At 35.5% G+C, this 18,585-nt stretch overlaps 1 protein-coding gene across 1 annotated transcript; it reads left to right on the top strand.

Moving 5' to 3' along the window:
• Nucleotides 1-4,712: 4,712 nt before the first annotated feature.
• Nucleotides 4,713-13,193, top strand: LOC143587870 (disease resistance protein RUN1-like). Its single transcript, XM_077069037.1, has 8 exons — nt 4,713-5,768; nt 5,896-6,982; nt 7,060-7,383; nt 8,037-8,389; nt 11,515-12,040; nt 12,127-12,691; nt 12,778-12,836; nt 12,919-13,193. The coding sequence occupies exons 1-8, from the start codon at nt 5,209-5,211 to the stop codon at nt 12,970-12,972; spliced, it is 3,528 nt and encodes a 1,175-aa protein (XP_076925152.1). The 5' UTR covers nt 4,713-5,208; the 3' UTR covers nt 12,973-13,193.
• The last annotated feature ends 5,392 nt before the right edge of the window (nt 13,194-18,585 follow it).

Genomic DNA, 18,585 nt, shown 5'->3' on the forward strand with positions numbered 1-18,585 from the left:
ATGTAAATCGTTTGATTTTAAGCTTTTACAATATATGTTGACCAATAATTAAGTATTAGTTATGAGTTATGCGGTTTCTTTAAAATCAATTTTGGAGGGCATTTATGACACAATTAGACATTTTACCTTTTCAATAATTTTTAAAACAGAGTTTTTTTTCCAGATTTTTCAAACGTTTACGTACCGCATATAATAATTTTTAACTTTTATTATATTTTTGCTCATTCGTAAAGAAAGTTTATGTCTCAAATTCCTATGGATCCGCTGTCAGTCGTGTGTTTATCTATGATTATTTGTTTGAAATTGAAGATTACAAAAACCGGTATCATAAAAAACTATGATACTCATTAATTATACACACACACACATGTTGTTTATATTTGTTGTCAAATTAGTTATGCAAAATGTGTATAAGACAATACATTTTTATGTTGATTTCATTAGAGTATTGTGTTTTAATTAGCATGTGTTATTTGTACTCATGGTATAACTTATAAACATGTTTTGAATTTTCATTTATCTCTGATTGTCTTTTTATGTTTTTGTATTTGAATTAAAATAACAATCCTGTGTCTTGTAATTAATGTAAAATGATGTTTTTTTTAATTTAACATCTACATTTGTTTAAAATTATAATATATACATATATATGATTTTATAGTTTCCAATATCATCAAACTTTACATTTTATTTATGTGTAAATGTAAATAATGTCTAAATTTCAAGATTTATGCCTTAAATAAAACCCACATAATTCCGATAACCAATTCTAAATATATATGTTTGAATTCACATTGCAAATTATTATCATTATTATTTTTAGTTTGAATTAGCAAGTAACTAATGTAACCACAAAACATATTTGTTTCTATTCGTTTGCTTTCTATGGTAATAATGAAGTTATTTGACGTCCGGTAACTATTTTCTGTTTAATATTACATTATGACCGGGTAATATTATCATTTATTTATAAATGCAACATTTTCATGGTAACTATTTGTTAGTCTTTGTATTTTTTTTTGTATTTGATTCAAATAAATTATGATTTCTTATAATTCATGTAAACTTATCATTTATTTATAAATACAACATTTGCATTTCATTAAATTTATATGATGTTATTTATATATTATATTTTTAAATATGTTCCATCCATGTATAACACATGTATTATCCTATTATTAAATATGTTATGATTTTAAATATATGGTGTATATTTAATTAGGATGCTATTTTTTTTATTTTCAGGTGGTGAAACAAAATTAGTTTCTTTTGATAGAATGTTGAAGAACTTGATGGTGGGTTAATATGAAAGAACAATGTTAGTCTTTGTGAATGTTTTTTTTGGTTCGGTGTACATTAAGTTATTTTAACTTTGAACTTTTAATATCTAAACAATCTAAATGTTTAACTTTTTAATAAAAAACTTGTGTATCATATTTGTGTTGCTTGAATATGTTATGTATATTTATTAGATTTGTTGATAGTTTTTCCACCCGTGTATATTAAACATCGAAGAAGTTGATGGTGGGCTAATATGATGATAACATGTTCATGTCTTCGTTTGTTTTTTAGTTTAGGTGTATAGTAAGTTTGTGTAAGTATTAAGTTTTTATGTACACAATCTAAATGTTTAATATTTTGTTTACAAACTTATGTTAAATATTTGTGTTGGTTTAATATGTTAGTTATGAAATTTTATGGTTGTCTATATTTATATGGTTGTTTCTATGTTTTCAACCCATGTGTAACATGGGCTACTATTATAGAAATATATTGGTGGATTAGATAGTTTTACATAAATGAATTTCTTATCATCTATGTCTATTCAAGTTAGCCGATAATCTTCATATCCAGTTGAGTAAGTTGTGTTATTGTTGTTTCCTATGTAATATCTCTAATTTTCATGTCTTTAATATCTCTGTAAACACCAAATATAAATAACCTACAATTGTCACTAAAGTTAATAATACTTGGTTTTCCGGTTTTCTAATTTTTCTGTTTTGTGTATTAAAATCCTTTATTAAGTCAGCAAAATTGAAACATCATGCTTTATAAAATTCTGTTTTTATATTTATGTTGTTCATCTTTTTCATATATTAACCATATTATATTCTATTATAGATGTCTTCAAATTAAAGAAAACGTAATTTTTGGTCAATTAGCGTCTTCCAATAATAGGGGCAATTCAAATAGTTAGTCATTTTAATAGTTTTTAGTTAACCTTTAAAATGTTTTTAAGAATGCCTTTTTTTTGTAAACGTGCAGCTTCAACGCTAAGAGAACTATTTACTAGCATTTTGAACGGTAACATTTTATTTTAAACGCTTTAATACACTATATTTTAATAAAATATAATTTGTTTATTAATTAAAATATAGTGAATAAAAATTAATATGTTATTAATTAAAGAATTAGGCACTTGTAACAGAAAATTATAAACGAATTTTAATCTATTTACCTTTTTAATAAACAAATTTTTAATAACATTGAATGTATGTTTGCACATTTCTTTTTTTCTATTTTCTTTTTTATAAATGATACAAAACATAATTTTCAGTTATCCAATACTATTTTATTTTCTTAAAACCAATTAAAATATATGTTTTAATTAAGAAGTGTATCCGAATCAATTTATGTTAATTAGAGGCACATATATGTTTCTCCATTATTTTTTACTTATATTTGGTTAACTCAATTTATAATGTTTCCAAACTTTGCATCAAAATTCACAAATTTAGTTTGGTCCATATAAAAAAATCAGTTTTATGGTTTTTTAAGTAAGATCATACCAATTATCTTTTTATATTTTAATTTGAACTTAAATTTTAATAAACACATTATGCTAAATAAAATCAAAAAGACCAAAATTATTTTGACTCATAGATTGGTTCTAAAAGTCAGTGTGCCAACAATGTTACTAAGGAATATGGATCAGAAGAACGGTTTGTGTGATGGAACTAGATTGCGAGTAATTAATTTGGGTAGGCGTTTTGTTGTAGTAAAAGTTATTTCAGGTACTAATACTGGTTATCTCACTTATATAATTCGTTGTGGTTTAACACCTTCATATAAGAAATTTTCGTTTAAATTGAAGAGAAGGTAGTTCTTTCCGGTTGTACTCTATTTAGCAATGGCCATTAACAAAAGTGAAGGTCAATCTCTAGTAAGAGTTGACATATATCTCAGAGAAAAGGTGTTTACACATAGACAACTCTATGTAGCTTTATCAAGAGCGAATAGTGGTGTTAAAATTCTTATATTAAAAAATGAAGACAAAGTTACAAATAAATAATAAATATGGCTTATAAGGAAGTCTTTTTAGTAGCTTATGAATTTTACATTTTTAATTTTTGATTATGTTTCAAATATTGTAATTTGAATGTTGTTTGGGTTTATCATTATATTTCACAATAATTGGTGTTCGTACCAATATTATTTACAACTTAAAGTATGCTGTCGTCCCGAATAATATATAACAACTTATGTTGTCCTTTCAAATGACATGTATTTGTTTGAAAAATTAAATATTTCCACCCGTGTCATACACGGGTTAATAACCTAGTGGCTAATACTTGATTAAACGCATCAGGCTTATCCATTGCTGAATACTCATTAAACAATTCAAACCATTAATAAAAGCCCAATGGCTCAAAATCATGTTTAAACCAGTTAACCCAATTAAAAATTATTTGTCCAAATACATAAAATAAAATTTAGGTACTCATGGGATGCTTTCACTATCCACAAAAGATTGAACACCGAAATCTTGTTTGGTATATAGGGGATTTTTATTTTTTATTTTTAAGAATGTTAAAAAATATATTAAGTGACGTGGTATAATCATGAGGGAATAATTCGTCAATTGTACTAGTTATCCCAACTTATTTATCTATGATCAGTCACCATTTTTAATCATATTAGAGTCAAATGTTGCATATACCATTGTTATGGTCCAGTATGGTTTTACATGGTCGTTTTTTGTATAAGCCGTAAACCAAAACGTTCGCTGCAACATGAAAATTTTGAAACCGATCAACCGAAAGTAAAAGAATTAAATCAATCGTGAAATCAAACCAATAACTAGTTTGGACGATTTAACGGTTTCGAACCGCACCATGAACACTCCTAGCAGCAAGCGTGGAGGCTGGCGCATACGGAAGTAGGGCGCATTTGAAATTGAAACAGGCTATGACTTCTTATCTTTTTTTTTTGTTTACAATTAAACCTTTAGGCTTTAGCCCTCAAATCAGGTTCTAATTAATTGATTACTTGAAACTGAAACAAATGCAGTTCTAATTATTTGAAACTGAAGCAAACTAGGTTCTGAAATTTTAAACAAACCAGGTTCTGATTTCGTGAAGGGCATATTACTAAGGTTTGTCAAATTGATTTAGAATAAAGTTTTCTACTTTATAATACTTTTAGCTTATTCTTTTCAGAAATTTTGTCTTCTAAAGACTAGAAATATTAATTTTTTGGGTGGGGTTGGGGGGGGGGGGGCATTTTTGTCAAGGGAAATATATATCATTATTAATCAATAGGCATCAAATATTGTTTCATCATTAGTTTCAATTTGAAAGACGCGTATAAACTTTAAACTCTTATAAACAAATTATAATTATAATTATAAAATTGTATTTTGTGGAAATCAAAACCTGAAACTGACAATTTCCACAATAATAAAAGTATTTGGCCGTCCAAAAATAAAAAAAATTGAAAGTAGCTCTCATGCTAAAAGTTGATGTTAACTTTAGACATTTTTCTTTGCTGGTCCCCACTCTTCTTAATACATCTATACTCGATTAAGCCCAGCCAAATGACTGAAAGCTGCGTGTAATTCGCGTTCGACCAATCGCTTCTTCATTCTTGATCTATATAATCTGGGCTTCAAAGTTCGAGTGATCGGCTTCTCACCTTTCCGTTGCATCAAATTTGTTCTTGAAATTATGCATAACAAAAGGTACATCTCTTAATTAATATACCTTTCCTATATGATTTTTAAGTTATAATAACAGTTTGATGATTCAACATAACTTTAGGCTTGACCATAAGCACCAATCAAATTGTTCAAAACGAAAATAACGAATTACCTAGGGCCCCTATTGTCACTTCGTTCAGGGCCTTCAAAATGGTTGAGCCGCCTCTTGCTCCACGCCTCATCTATCTTCTCTTCATCCAAATCACTCATCCCTCACATTAACTTTCATGATGGTTCATCACACTGAACTTGAAATTTTATCACGGACGTCCTTACCTTCATCAACTCATGGTCATAATCATAATCATGATGATATATATGACGTATTTATAAGTTTTAGAGGTGTCGACACACGCTATACTTTCACTGATCACCTCTACGATGCCTTGGTGTGTTCCGGCTTCAACACATTTCTAGATGATGAAGAGATTGAAACCGGGGAACCACTAAAACCAGAATTGGAGAGGGGCATCAAGTCATCTAGGCTCTCTATTATCGTCTTGTCCAAGAATTATGCTTCTTCCACCTGGTGCCTAGAGGAACTGACATTAATCCTTGAGCAGAAGAGAAACCGTAACCAAATTGTGATCCCCATCTTTTACGAAGTTGAGCCCACCGACGTCAGGAAGCAACAAAGCAGCTTTGGGAAAGGAATGAGAAAACATAGACAGAGGATGAAGGCAGAAACAAGTGTAGAGAAGAAAAGTGAGTGGGCCCAAAAGATAGAGTTGTGGAAGATGGCACTCACACAAGTTGCTAATTTAAAAGGGAAAGTTGCAAAGAACAGGTAATATAACTAAATCACTTATTTAAATGTAACACTTGGTTTGGATATTTGAATTGTCATATCTTTGGATCAGGTTGTCTGGTTTTCAGAATGTTGTTTCATATTTTCTCATTTACATTAATTTTAGAAAAGAGACGGAGTTCATTGAAGAAGTTGTTACAGACGTCCACCGTAGATTAGGGGTATGCTTAGGTAATGCCCACCCACTTCTTATCGGGATGGAAGATTACGTCAACTTCATTAGTTCATGGTTGAAAGATGGATCTTGTCGTACCACAGACATTCTCACAGTTGTAGGCATTGGTGGTACTGGGAAGACATCTTTGAGCAAATATGTTTTTCGGTTACACTCTGCTGAATTCCAACAAAGAATCTTTATTGAAGATATCGATACAAAATTTAATTCTCGCTCTAATGAATTGCTTGATTTACAAAAGCAGCTTCGCAAGGTCATTTTGAAAAAACAACTACAAGATAGTGATGTCTCTAGAAAGGTATTTATAGTGCTCGACGATATTGGTAGTCTCGACCAGTTGGATGCCTTACTTGGAAACAAAGCTTTACATCCAGGAAGCAAAATCATTATTACAACCAAGGATGCATCCCTAACAAAAAAGTGTGCATTGTTTGACCTGCCAGTTCAACCCAATCATAGAGAGGTCTCACTTAATGGCTTATATGAGCCGGCATCATTAGAGCTTTTATGTATTCATGCATTCAATAGCCATACGCCCAAAGAAGGTTATGAAGATGTCTCGAAAGAGCTTGTGAAATATTGTGATGGACATCCATTGGCTCTTCAAGTTTTAGGTTGGTCTCTAAAAAAGCAAGATGTAGCATATTGGAAAGATTGCATAAAAGTGCTCAAGAAAGAACCTCATTCCCATATAAACAAGGTACTGAAGATGAGCTACGATGCTTTGCTATTCGAAAATGATAAGGAGTTGTTTAAGCATATTGCCTGTTTTTTTGTGGGGGTAGATAGAGATATGACTGAAACAATATTGAATGCATGTGATATAAACGCAAGACTTGGGATTAGGAATCTTACTGATAGATGCCTTCTTAGTGTAAAACGGAACAAGTTGAAGATGCATCCATTGATTCAGGAGATGGGAAGAGACTTAGTGCGTCAAGAATATCTTCAGCAACCATGGAAGCGTAGTCGATTATGGTGTCACGAGGAGTCATTAAAAGTGTTGAAACAGAAAAAAGTAAGATCTTTTTATTCATTTTGTAGTTATGCATACATATGACCTTTATAATTTTTTTGTGTTCCCCTTCTTTGTAGGATAAGGGAAATCTTTTAGGCCTTGCCCTTGACACGAGAATGCTTGTTGGAAAGAAGTTAGGTGTATCACTTGAGCTAGAAGCAGACTCCTTAAGTAACATGGATAGTCTGATGCTACTACAACTCAATTATGTGCATATATATGAGTGTTTCCAAACTTTCCCAGAGGAGTTAAGATGGTTGTGCATGCATGGGTTCCCTTTAAGGTCTATACATTTAGGCTTACCAATGGAGAATCTGGTTGCTCTTGACATGTCCTATAGTAATATTGAATATTTTGACATGTCTTATAGTAACCCGCAACCTCCTGTTAAGTGGAAAAAGGTACGATTTTATAATTAAATTTGTGTCTGAGATTTGTAATAATAAATAATCCACTTAGATAAACACTGAATCGTTATAGTAATTTAAACTATCACAAAGTGGTATTTTAATCTAATGATTGCCTTGGTTTACATGAAATCTAAATCAGATATTCATATGATTCAACGTAACACTAAGGTCTTAGGCCTAAAATTAGACATTGAGAATTGTTTAGTTTTTCTTCTAATTCTCTAAGATCAAAAAGTCCATCTTGTGAATCGCAAATGAAGTTGTTCAGCAAATGAAGTTGTTCACATGGAATGAACCGTTTATTTTTGTGGTAAATTCGGTTGGTGGGAAAATCCTTTGGCAACTAACTACCATATATGCCGTTTAGGTTTAATTCCTTGAGTTGCCTCAATCCACGCATAGGGAGTGCGCTCCCCTTTACCCCGCTATTCGTCATGTACAAAATCAGATTATACGAGCTTACACACCACACCTCGTAAACCACATTAGAGCTTAGCCTAAATCCTATTGGTCTCGTGTAGAACTCAAATATTTAAGATATATGACTGATAACACTAACATCACCACGCAAAACAACTCTTATTATTCTTTCATCTTGAATAAATGCAATTCACTACTTATTTTAACTTATCTCTGCTATTTAGGGATTAAGTGGATCAAGCTCGAAAGACAGGCGTTTGCTGGGATCATTGAAAATTCTTGATCTGAGTTTCTGTAAACACCTTCATAGTGTTGGTGGTTTTTCTCAACTCCCTGCACTTGAGAAGTTGATAGTTAAAACATGCACAAGTTTGATTGAGGTGTGTGAATCAGTTGGTCAATGTACTGAACTTGTCCACATTGATATGAGTTACTGCTACAAGCTTAACAAGCTTCCAACATCCCTAGGCAACTTAAATAAGGTTCAAACACTACTGTTAAAAGGTTGCAATGCATGTGAATTCATCATAGAGGATATGAATTCATCACATGATAACATAAACTCACAAAAGTCTTCGTCCGTCATTATAGAGGCTATTGTTAGGATTAAACGCACACACGAAACCGAACACACACACGAAAGCAATAAACGAACACGAGGATTTAACGTGGTTCGGTCTAAACTGACCTACGTCCACGGGTGGCAACTAGGTATATCTTTATTGAGTGACCAAATATTACAAGTACATAATGTTGTTTATATAGAGACTGAACTAGGGTTAGTAAATTATTATGCAAGAAATCTAAACCGGGCCGGGCTTGGGCCCGACCGCCCACACCCGTCTCCTCTTTTGACTTCATATAATAAACCGGGCCAACAAGGCCTACGAACCCAACAATCTCCCACTCGGAGGCCTTGAGTACTCTCGTCTGCACTCCTGATTGTACTTCTGTAATCTGAACATTAAACTTCTTCTAGTTGCCACCGCCTTCTCATCAATTAACCTGAAGGCCCGTTGAAGCTCCCCGGAGCTCCAACACGTCAGTCATGGCTGAAACTGCCCTGACCCGTTCTCTGTCCCTACCGGCTCCCACTGTAACGAACTACCGGATCCTGAGATAACCTGAGAACAAACACTCTCCATATTCAGCAAGTAATTTATTGGAGAGACTTTTACAGCTGGAATACTGGTTTTCTTAATCCACTGTCGACCTGGAACTGTAACTGAAACACGACCTGTGCTCCCACTGTCACGATGTCCCCCAACTGATTTAACCTTCCTAGCTCGTTCATCCTGAATCTTCACTTTGGCTCTGGGTTTGTTACTTGCAAAACGAACCTTCTTCTGCCCACGAGATTCTGTGAACCGGATTTTGTCTTTCACCAAAACTGGATCCACTCCTTTCGGTGACATATCGACCATATACAACGAACCCATTTTCTTGCCACGAGCAACCACAAGATTCCCTTTGACTACTTTCCACTGCCCATTCCCGAACTTAACATCGTGCCCTTGGTCATCCAACTGCCCAACTGATATCAAACGTTTCTTCAAACTTGGAATAACCCTCACGTCTTTCAAAGTCCAAGAAGTACCGGCTGAAGTTATCAAATCAACGTCTCCCATACCCGTAACCTCTAAAATATCATCATTCGCTAGTCGAACCTTTCCAAAATCCCCAAATTTAAGATTCTTCATTGTTTCACTACAGTGAGTGGCATGAAACGATGCACCAGAATCCATCACCCAAGCATCAACGCTAATCTCAACACTACAAACCAAAGCCTCATCACTACTGACCCCGTCATCTGTGTTGTCTTCTGTAACGTTCACCTCTTTCTTACCATTCGGACACTGATTCCTGAAGTGTCCTTTCTCTTTACAACCCCAACATTCAATATCCTTACGAATCTTAGACTGAATCCTCTTCCTGCTCCCACTGCCTCACTGTTTTCCCCTACCTCTACCTTCTGTGACTAGCATATTGCCTGATGATTCACCTGAACTTCTGCGTCTTGAATCTTCTCCCAGAATCAGATCTCGAATCCCATCGAAAGTAATATTTGTAGACGAACTACAAACTGCAGTCACTGTTTGCGACCAACTGTCGGGCAAAGAGAATAATAACAAGAGGCCTTGAACTTCATCATCAAACTTAATGTCAACTGACACTAAGCGGGACAAGATCGAATTAAGATTATTGATATGAGTTGTAACTGACCCACCCTCTTTCATTCTTGTTGTCACTAGCTCTCGGATAAGATAGACTTTATTCGCTGCCGAAGGCTTCTCATACATGTTGGATAGTGCGTCCATCATACCACGGGCCGTGGTTTCTTTCATGACGTTAAACGCCACATCTTCCGACAACGACAAAGTAATACAAGCCCTAGCTTTCTTGTCTAACTTCTTCCAATCTGCTTCTGACAGCTTTTCTGGTTTTTCATCCTCAAGCACTACATCCAAGTCTTTCTGACAAAGTAGTGCCTCAATCTGCATCTTCCACCAACCGAACTTCTGTCCGTCAAACTTCTGTATCGAAACCTTTCCGTCTTCTGCCATAACAATGACTAAAACGAAAAACTGGATAAAAACAGAGACAGACACAACAATGGCACGAGCCTGAACTTAACGGCTGTTCAACTGAACTCTGTTAAACAATCAACCTATTTATACGCAGCGGAATATCGAACTGAAAATCAGAAACTGAAACTTTAAACTGAAACGATAAAACCTGTCAAGCGCGGTTGACACTGGTTCACTGCTTCTTTAATGCTTCTTCTGACTTAACAACTGTTCTTCAACAAAAATAGGATCTTGATTCGCTGTTATTGACTCGTACTTTTCTTAAACAAATCTCTTGGTCAAATAACAAAACAAAAAATAAAAAAGAGAATCTTTTGTTTTACTTTGGTGTCCTGCCCCACGAATAACAACAAAGAAGAAAAAGTTATCTTTCACTTTTCCATGAGTCACTAGCCCCAAGAAAATAATAACAATATACTTTTCCACTCTCTAGCCTTCAAGAACAACACCCAACAACGACCAAGAAAATAAATTGAATTCCTAGCCTTCCACTTCTGCTCTAATTCTGCTTAGTGGCGGCGAACGGCGATGATGCTCTGGTTAATGGCTTTCAAACAGAACCAGCAACATAGGTCGTTGGTGACTAAGAATGAACCCTAGCCGACGATCTCTTTTCCCTTCTGCGGTGGTCGGACTTAGCAGGTGATTATGGCTAGGTTAAGAAACCCTAATCGTTGACCTGCAGATGACGACGGGGCGAGCGGCAGCAACAGAAACAGGGTGGCGGCGGCTAGTTTGCCGGCGGAACCCTAATACCAACTCTGGTGCGGCGGCAACGGGATGGTTCTACGTGTTCTTCGTGTGATCCGAACCTAAGCTCTAGATACCACTTGTTAGGATTAAACGCACACACGAAACCGAACACACACACGAAAGCAATAAACGAACACGAGGATTTAACGTGGTTCGGTCTAAACTGACCTACGTCCACGGGTGGCAACTAGGTATATCTTTATTGAGTGACCAAATATTACAAGTACATAATGTTGTTTATATAGAGACTGAACTAGGTTAGTAAATTATTATGCAAGAAATCTAAATCGGGCCGGGCTTGGGCCCGACCGCCCACACCCGTCTCCTCTTTTGACTTCATATAATAAACCGGGCCAACAAGGCCTACGAGCCCAACAGCTATGCCAAGTGATTGCAAGTTCATTATGACTTCTTTACCTAGCTCATTGAAAATTTTGTCACTTGCAAATAATAACTTGTATAACGGATCGTTTCCGATGGACTTCAGTTGTCTTGCCATGTTAGAGGAACTATGTTTAAGTAAAAATCCAATTGTTTCAATGCCCAATTGTGTTGGAACCCTTCCTAAGCTTCATGTACTTAGTATGGATTGCTGTTATAACCTGATATCAATTGAGCATCCTCCACGTACGCTAAAAGTATTATCAATAGGGTATTCCCATATATATCCGCCGCCGAGAAAAATTAAATTTGATCTAGAAATGTCCCCACTTAGATTAAGAGGGATTCGGATACCATCATCATATTCATCACTTGAAATTGATGGCATGGTTAAAATTCAACCTATGGCAGATGTTGAGGAAAAGGTATTACATAGTTTGGGCTGGTCAAATTTAGAGTTCATAAAAAACAGGCGCTTGGAAACTCGTAACATTTCTAGAACCAAGGTATCCCCAAATTATTTGTCTATCATTGGAATATATGTATGTATGCGTGTCTTATGAATTTATGTGGTTAACGTTGTATTTGGCAGTTGCATTATGAATTTGGAATATTCAGTACATTTTATTTTGGGGAAGGAATGCCGAACTGGGTTAGTTGTAGAACCGAAGGCTCATCAATATCATTTATCATCCCATCATCTCCTAACAAGCTTCGAGGATTGAATTTATGTTATGTGGAGTGGACCTCATTTCTAGGTAACGAGTTATTTTTCTTGCCTACGATCAAAATTAGAAATATTACGAAAAACCAAACATGGGTTTATCATCACTGCATCAGATATGCTAAGGATGTATGGGTAGGTTGGTTAAGTTTTTTAAGCCATTGGATGTTTGGGCAGAATGAGATGAAAGCGGGTGACCACATTACTATTATTCTAGAATACAAATTTCCCGTTAATGATCAGGTTATTAAGGAGTGTGGGATTGGTCTGGTGTATGATGAAGATGGAAATATTGGGGTAGAAGAAGAGAATGTGTTGGGTTATTACAAGTCATGGAATCACATCATTGGTGGAGATCTCTCTGCGTTTCAATTAACGACCGGAGAATACATCCTAAATAACAACCAATTTACTCTGGATCTTGACAATGAAGGTAGAACTCATCGTTTCTATAAATTAATTTGGTCTGGTCATGTATTTCTAAGAACATAGCTAAGATAACTTGTTTGTTTTCACCAGTAGAGAAAGGGCTCTTTAAAGCTTTTTCCCTAAAGACGTCAAAAATACTCGGGTCTGAGGTAGATTAATTTGCTGTTATCTCATGACATGATTAGAAACGACAGTGGGATAAAGATTGATTTTTATATTTTATCTATGTAGGCACGATGTTCACAAAGGACTCCTGATGTATGTCAACAAATTTTTCTTGGTTAAGCTCAACCTACCTCCCAATTCTATCATTCTTTGAACACTTTTAATAAAGTCTGGAATTTATTTACAAGTTTTTTTTTTTTTCGAACGGCTTTTATAAGTTTTTGGTAACAGCTGGTTTTGGGTACCTGCAGCAACGGAGCCCAGGTGGAGGCCCAAAGACAAACAATTACATGCCAAAGGTTATACCACGTCAGCTGGGTCGGTTTACAGGTGGACTCTATGCTGGTTATCCAAGCTGGCAGAATGATCTGCAGGTTTGTTACTTTATTCCCTTGCTATATTTATTGAAGGTTAAAATTAATAACTAGGTTTTCGGGAATAACAGATTGTACCAAGTGGACGGATGTATCCTTACACGCCTAATGATGAAATCTTTGCACTCGTAAATGCTTCTTTAACAGAACAAAGGCCTGTAAGCCCTCTTCATCTTGAAAATGAAATAATCTTTATATATGCATTTTTGGATGTAAGTGTAACGTGTAGATGTTGTAGATGTTGGGTGAGAATCTGGACCCGCTAGTGGTACAGCTTGAAGCCGAATCAGAAGAAGATGAACCAGAAATACCATTAGAAATGACGCAGGAACATCCGACAATCTTTGAGCTTGACTTTTAAATTTAGTTTCCTATATACCTTTTAGGTTTGGTTAATTTTATGTTCATGCTATGTTTCTATTTATGTTATCTCTGTTATTCATTAGTCTAGAACAATTTAAGTATCATAGTTATTCAAAGATAAGATGATAATTCTGATAGTAATATTTTTGTAAGCATTTATAAAACAAAGTTTTAGCATAAGCACCAACATTAAGGTTCTACGGTTATCAAGTATGAATAAAACTTACATGCACCAGCCTTGAATATGAAAAGCTAAATAGCAAGCATAATCCATAAAACTAGAGCTGCACTAAACTGTTTCTAGGCTCAAACAAGTTCAGTTAGAAATCGGCATGGTTTTTGTCAAAGAAATTCAAAATTGGTTCTTGCCGTAAACAGGAAAAGGTGTGATAAAACGCATAAGATTAAGGGTTCGAATCATGTAGAGAAATAAATGTGTAGATTTAAAAGTAGAATTTGTGGGTGTGAGTTAGCCATTCTAAAGTTAAAAAAAAAAGGAGAAAAGAACCAGATCAGTTTAAACCGTTATTTCGGTTGGAACAAGGATTACTATGATTCAATTTGAACCTGGTCCAACTCTATTCGGTTTTATCCGGTTTCATACTAGTTTAAACGAAAGAGTATACAAACTGATTATAAATTGCAGCTTCGGTTCGGTCTCACTCAAACAAGTTCGGATGTGCACCATGTTGGACTTAAGTGGATCAAGCAACATGAACAACGCTGATATATTTGTGGTAACTCACCGCGACTCTTTCATAATATTAAGAACGAAAACCACAAATTACTACCCTTGACCCTCTATTTATACTAATTAAAACTTGATGAAATTATCCAAACCTAATCCTACTATGACTCAAACCCCTTGAATAATAAACCTATTCTAATTCAAACTCAAATAAACTAAGAATTAATTAAACTAAACTTGCACTTAACCACTTCGACTTTCTTCTAAACAGTTTCAAGATTAACTTTACCCCCCCCCCCCCCCCACTTTGAAACCAGCGCAATATTCTTCAATTTAAAACCGGATCCAAATCTTCACGAACCAAATTCGCCTCTTCCTATTATTCTTTTAAGTCGGGACACTCGTGTGCAAAATGCCCGATCCTCCCACCATTTTCCAACTCGATCCAATCCATTCGTTCGTAGAGCTATTTCATTTCATTTGAAAAAATTGAAACCCTTCTTATTGGATGATCGTGAGACTTGCCAAAAATCAAAATTCTTGATTAATGGAGGAACAATATCACCATTTTTGTTCAATAAGATACCAAAGTGGATGATTGACTCATTCCATACTAGAAAGAATAGCAGGAACCTCAAGTTTCTTTTGAAATCTCTCTCGAGCATATCCTCTTCCACGTCCCGTTCCTCTTCTTTGGTCACATACTTCACGACCCCTACCCTTGGGATTTTTTTGATCACCGCCTTCGTCAACTTGTTGACTTTCCTCATTAGTTTCTTCAATTCCTCATATATTACCTTCTTTATTTCTTAATTTTGGTCACACGGACCTCTTTCTCAGATCACGCAAATCTCTCTTCGACATTATTTCTTTCTCAATCACACAGAACACTTTCTCAAGTCACATAGATCCCATTAAGAGCATGTTTGGCACTGAGTTTGACAATAACTTATTGGCTAATTGGTTAGGCTCAGATTTATGGCTTAAGCTTATTCAAAATGTTCTCGGTGGATGTACCGAAATCACTAATGATTTCGGGTGGGCTTGGGCTTTCTCATGTGCTTTGCTCTACACCTTATATAAGCACGCTTTGTTCCACACCCTATATAAACACATGTATAGGATCAGTTATGAGCGTAGCTTCTAATTGTGATTTCTGCTTATGTACCTAGACTACCTCATTAACCATAAACACGTGACCAAACCCATTAATGCCCAAAAAAGTTGGTATCTTAAAGCATGTATCCGATAACATTATGAATACGTTACAATTTAGCTATCGATATGGTCATCAATGATATTTAGGTCAAAACAAGAACGCAAATAGGTTCTCCCCTTGATCTACACATGATGGCTAGCTAAATGCCAGATTATCATTATTAATGATGTTGTTATTTGTCACACCCCCCGTCTTAGGCCTAGGAGTATGACCCATAAGTTGGTATCGTAATTGTAAATAAATCAGAGTTGCGTTATATTGCGGAAGACTTAAAAATCTTTAAGGATCGAAAATGTAAATTTACATAGATATTCAAAAGACGGGATTATAACACCCGTTTAAGTAACAAAAGGTTTATGTGTTTAATATTTACAAACCACCATGTTTATATATTAAGTTACAAAAGAAATCCGAGCCATCGGATATACAACACTTCAATACTCCAAGTGCTAATCTTGTTCACATGCAAAATGTATTAAAATACGTCAGCAACGAATGCTAGTGAACACGCTGACGCAAAAATACTTTCTTTTACTTTATTACCCCTCGAGACTACGCCTGTCTCGGCCCAACGTGGTTTAGGAATAACAAAGTCAAATAACACATTATAAACTAGAGCCTCTACGCTAGGTCACCTCACAAACACCGCAGCGTTCGACTTCATTACGTACCCGTAAATATACACAATGGTCGTACTCTCTGCAGGAGAGCGTCCTACGACCAAGGGTGGTGCGATCATGCCCATACATCGCATAGTACCACCTATGTAAGGATCCAGACATATGTATACCACAGCCTGAGGGCTAGGTTTATACCCATAGTTATAACGGTTTTAGGAACACATAGTTCCTTGTAAACAATTTCATATAACAAGTTGACTCTTTTGAAAACAAGTTTAAAAGTTTGGGGGCGTATTCACCTTGTCTCTTTAGGATCGGCTTCACTCACCGTCCAAGGGTCTTTCCCTTTCTTTATCTCGCACCTATAGTACGAGTATAAATATTTGTTAGTCGGATACACGATCTGGCTTAAGACCTTTAGTCTTATATCTCAATCCTCGATTGAACCTTTTGTTCAATTCTTATTTACTTGAAAACCTCTTGTTTAAAAGTAAATTATAAACCTTTAGTTTATATAAAAACCCAACGTTTCTTCTTCTCCAAGAAACGTAATCTTTTCTTTTATTATTTAAGAATACTCTTTATTCATTAAATAATATAACAAAGAATATATAATCATATATACTTATACACATATATATGAATTCATACTTATTCAATAATTCAACTTTTCATTCATTTCTTTGTTATGTTTTCATTTCTTTTCTTTTATCGAGGTATCAAGTATATCCTCGACTTTAGGCCTAAGTCTTTGTATATAATATTAGATTATATTGAATTCGATATTACGCCTAACCTTAGTGGCGTACCGAAATCCTAGAGACTTGAGCAGCACTCTGACGCCGCTTTACTTCTCGATCGTCAAACGAATACGCCAAACTCCCGTTCTCGTTGACACGCTTATCGAGACTCATTGCCATTTCAACAACACCTTCTTGGTATATGGGTGGAGGGTGGCAAAATTTCAAGGAAACGTTGGTTACACAAACGAAAGATTCGAGGCACGTTTATCGAGGAAATCGTGGCACGTTTTACGAGGAAATTTTAGAGAGAGAGAGAGTGATATATATAGAGAGAGGGTAGAGCTGTGTTTGGGATGCTTGGAGTGAGATCCCATGGCCGCTATTTATAGACGAATTTTCGGATCCCATCGCGGTACGCGATGGGCTTCTGTGCACCCATCGCGTACCGCTATGTAGCCCAGGTGAGTCACCCATATAGGCATGCCACGTTTCGACACGTGGCAGTCATCGCTCCACATGGCGACACGTAGCGGCAGTGTTGCCACGTGGTGACACGTGGCAGCACATGGTGCCACCGTGTGCCACGTGGCACACGTGTCACAACTTGTCAGAAGCCCCATCGCGGTACGCGATGGAGTTCTCTTCTGACTCATCGCCTAACGCGATGGGTCAGGAAACCAGAATTTTCAATTTACACCCTCAAGTTCGGATTTTGGCAATTTTAGTCCTTAGACTTTGGAAAGTTGATACTTTGAACTCGAAATTTTCACGATGTTACATCCTCCCCACCTTGAAACAAATCTCGTCCTCGAGATTGCTTTACTCGAACAAGTGTGGGTATTTTCTTTTCATTTCCGATTCGAGTTCCCAAGTATATTCGGGCCCTCTACGCGAGTCCCATTTAACTTTCACAATTTTCAAAGTTATTCTTTTCATTTTCTTTGTTTTCGAATCTTCAATTTTAATTGGACGTTCTACGAATTTTAAATTTTCGTTTGTTTCTACGTCTTTCAATGGCATAGCCAAAGATTCATCAGTCAAACACTTACGCAGATTCGAAATATGGAACACATCATGTATTCCTTGCATTTCCTCAGGCAATCAGCATCGGTATGCAACATTGCCAACTCGTTCGAGTACCTCAAAAGGTCCAACGAATCGAAGACTTAATTTTCCTTTCTTACCGAAGCGAACTACGCCCTTCCAAGGCGAGGCTTTCAATAACACTTTGTCACCGACATTGAATTCCAACGGTTTACGACGGACATCGGCGTAACTCTTTTGGCGATCACGTGCCGTCTTAAGTCGTTCTCGGATTTGGAGAACTTTGTCGGTAGTTTCTTGAAATATTTTAGTCCCTAGACTTTGGAAAGTTGATACTTTAAACTCGAAATTTTCACGGTGTTACATTATTGTTAATTTACTTCTGTTGTTATTGCTAAACCAATTACTGTTACCGTTATTATAATTATTTCGACTATTCTAAAGGCATGACTAGCTATACGCTTTTATTAGCTGGGTAAGTTGTCCTCACTTTAGGACCTTTAATTATATCCCTTATTATTAGTACCGGTTAAATGCCTTATTATTAGTCGTTTGAGCTTCCCTCGTCTAAAGACATTTGGCTATTTGAAAGCATTATCGATTAAACGCTTTACTATTATCATTAGGTTGTGATAACTCTCTCATTATTCAATCATCATATACTAATTCTAGTATTGGCAAG

This window comes from Bidens hawaiensis, unplaced genomic scaffold (genome assembly GCF_021521415.1).
Source record: "Bidens hawaiensis isolate Kalapana, Puna unplaced genomic scaffold, B.hawaiensis_p1.1 tig00035911_1, whole genome shotgun sequence".
NCBI classification, from domain to species: domain Eukaryota; kingdom Viridiplantae; phylum Streptophyta; class Magnoliopsida; order Asterales; family Asteraceae; genus Bidens; species Bidens hawaiensis.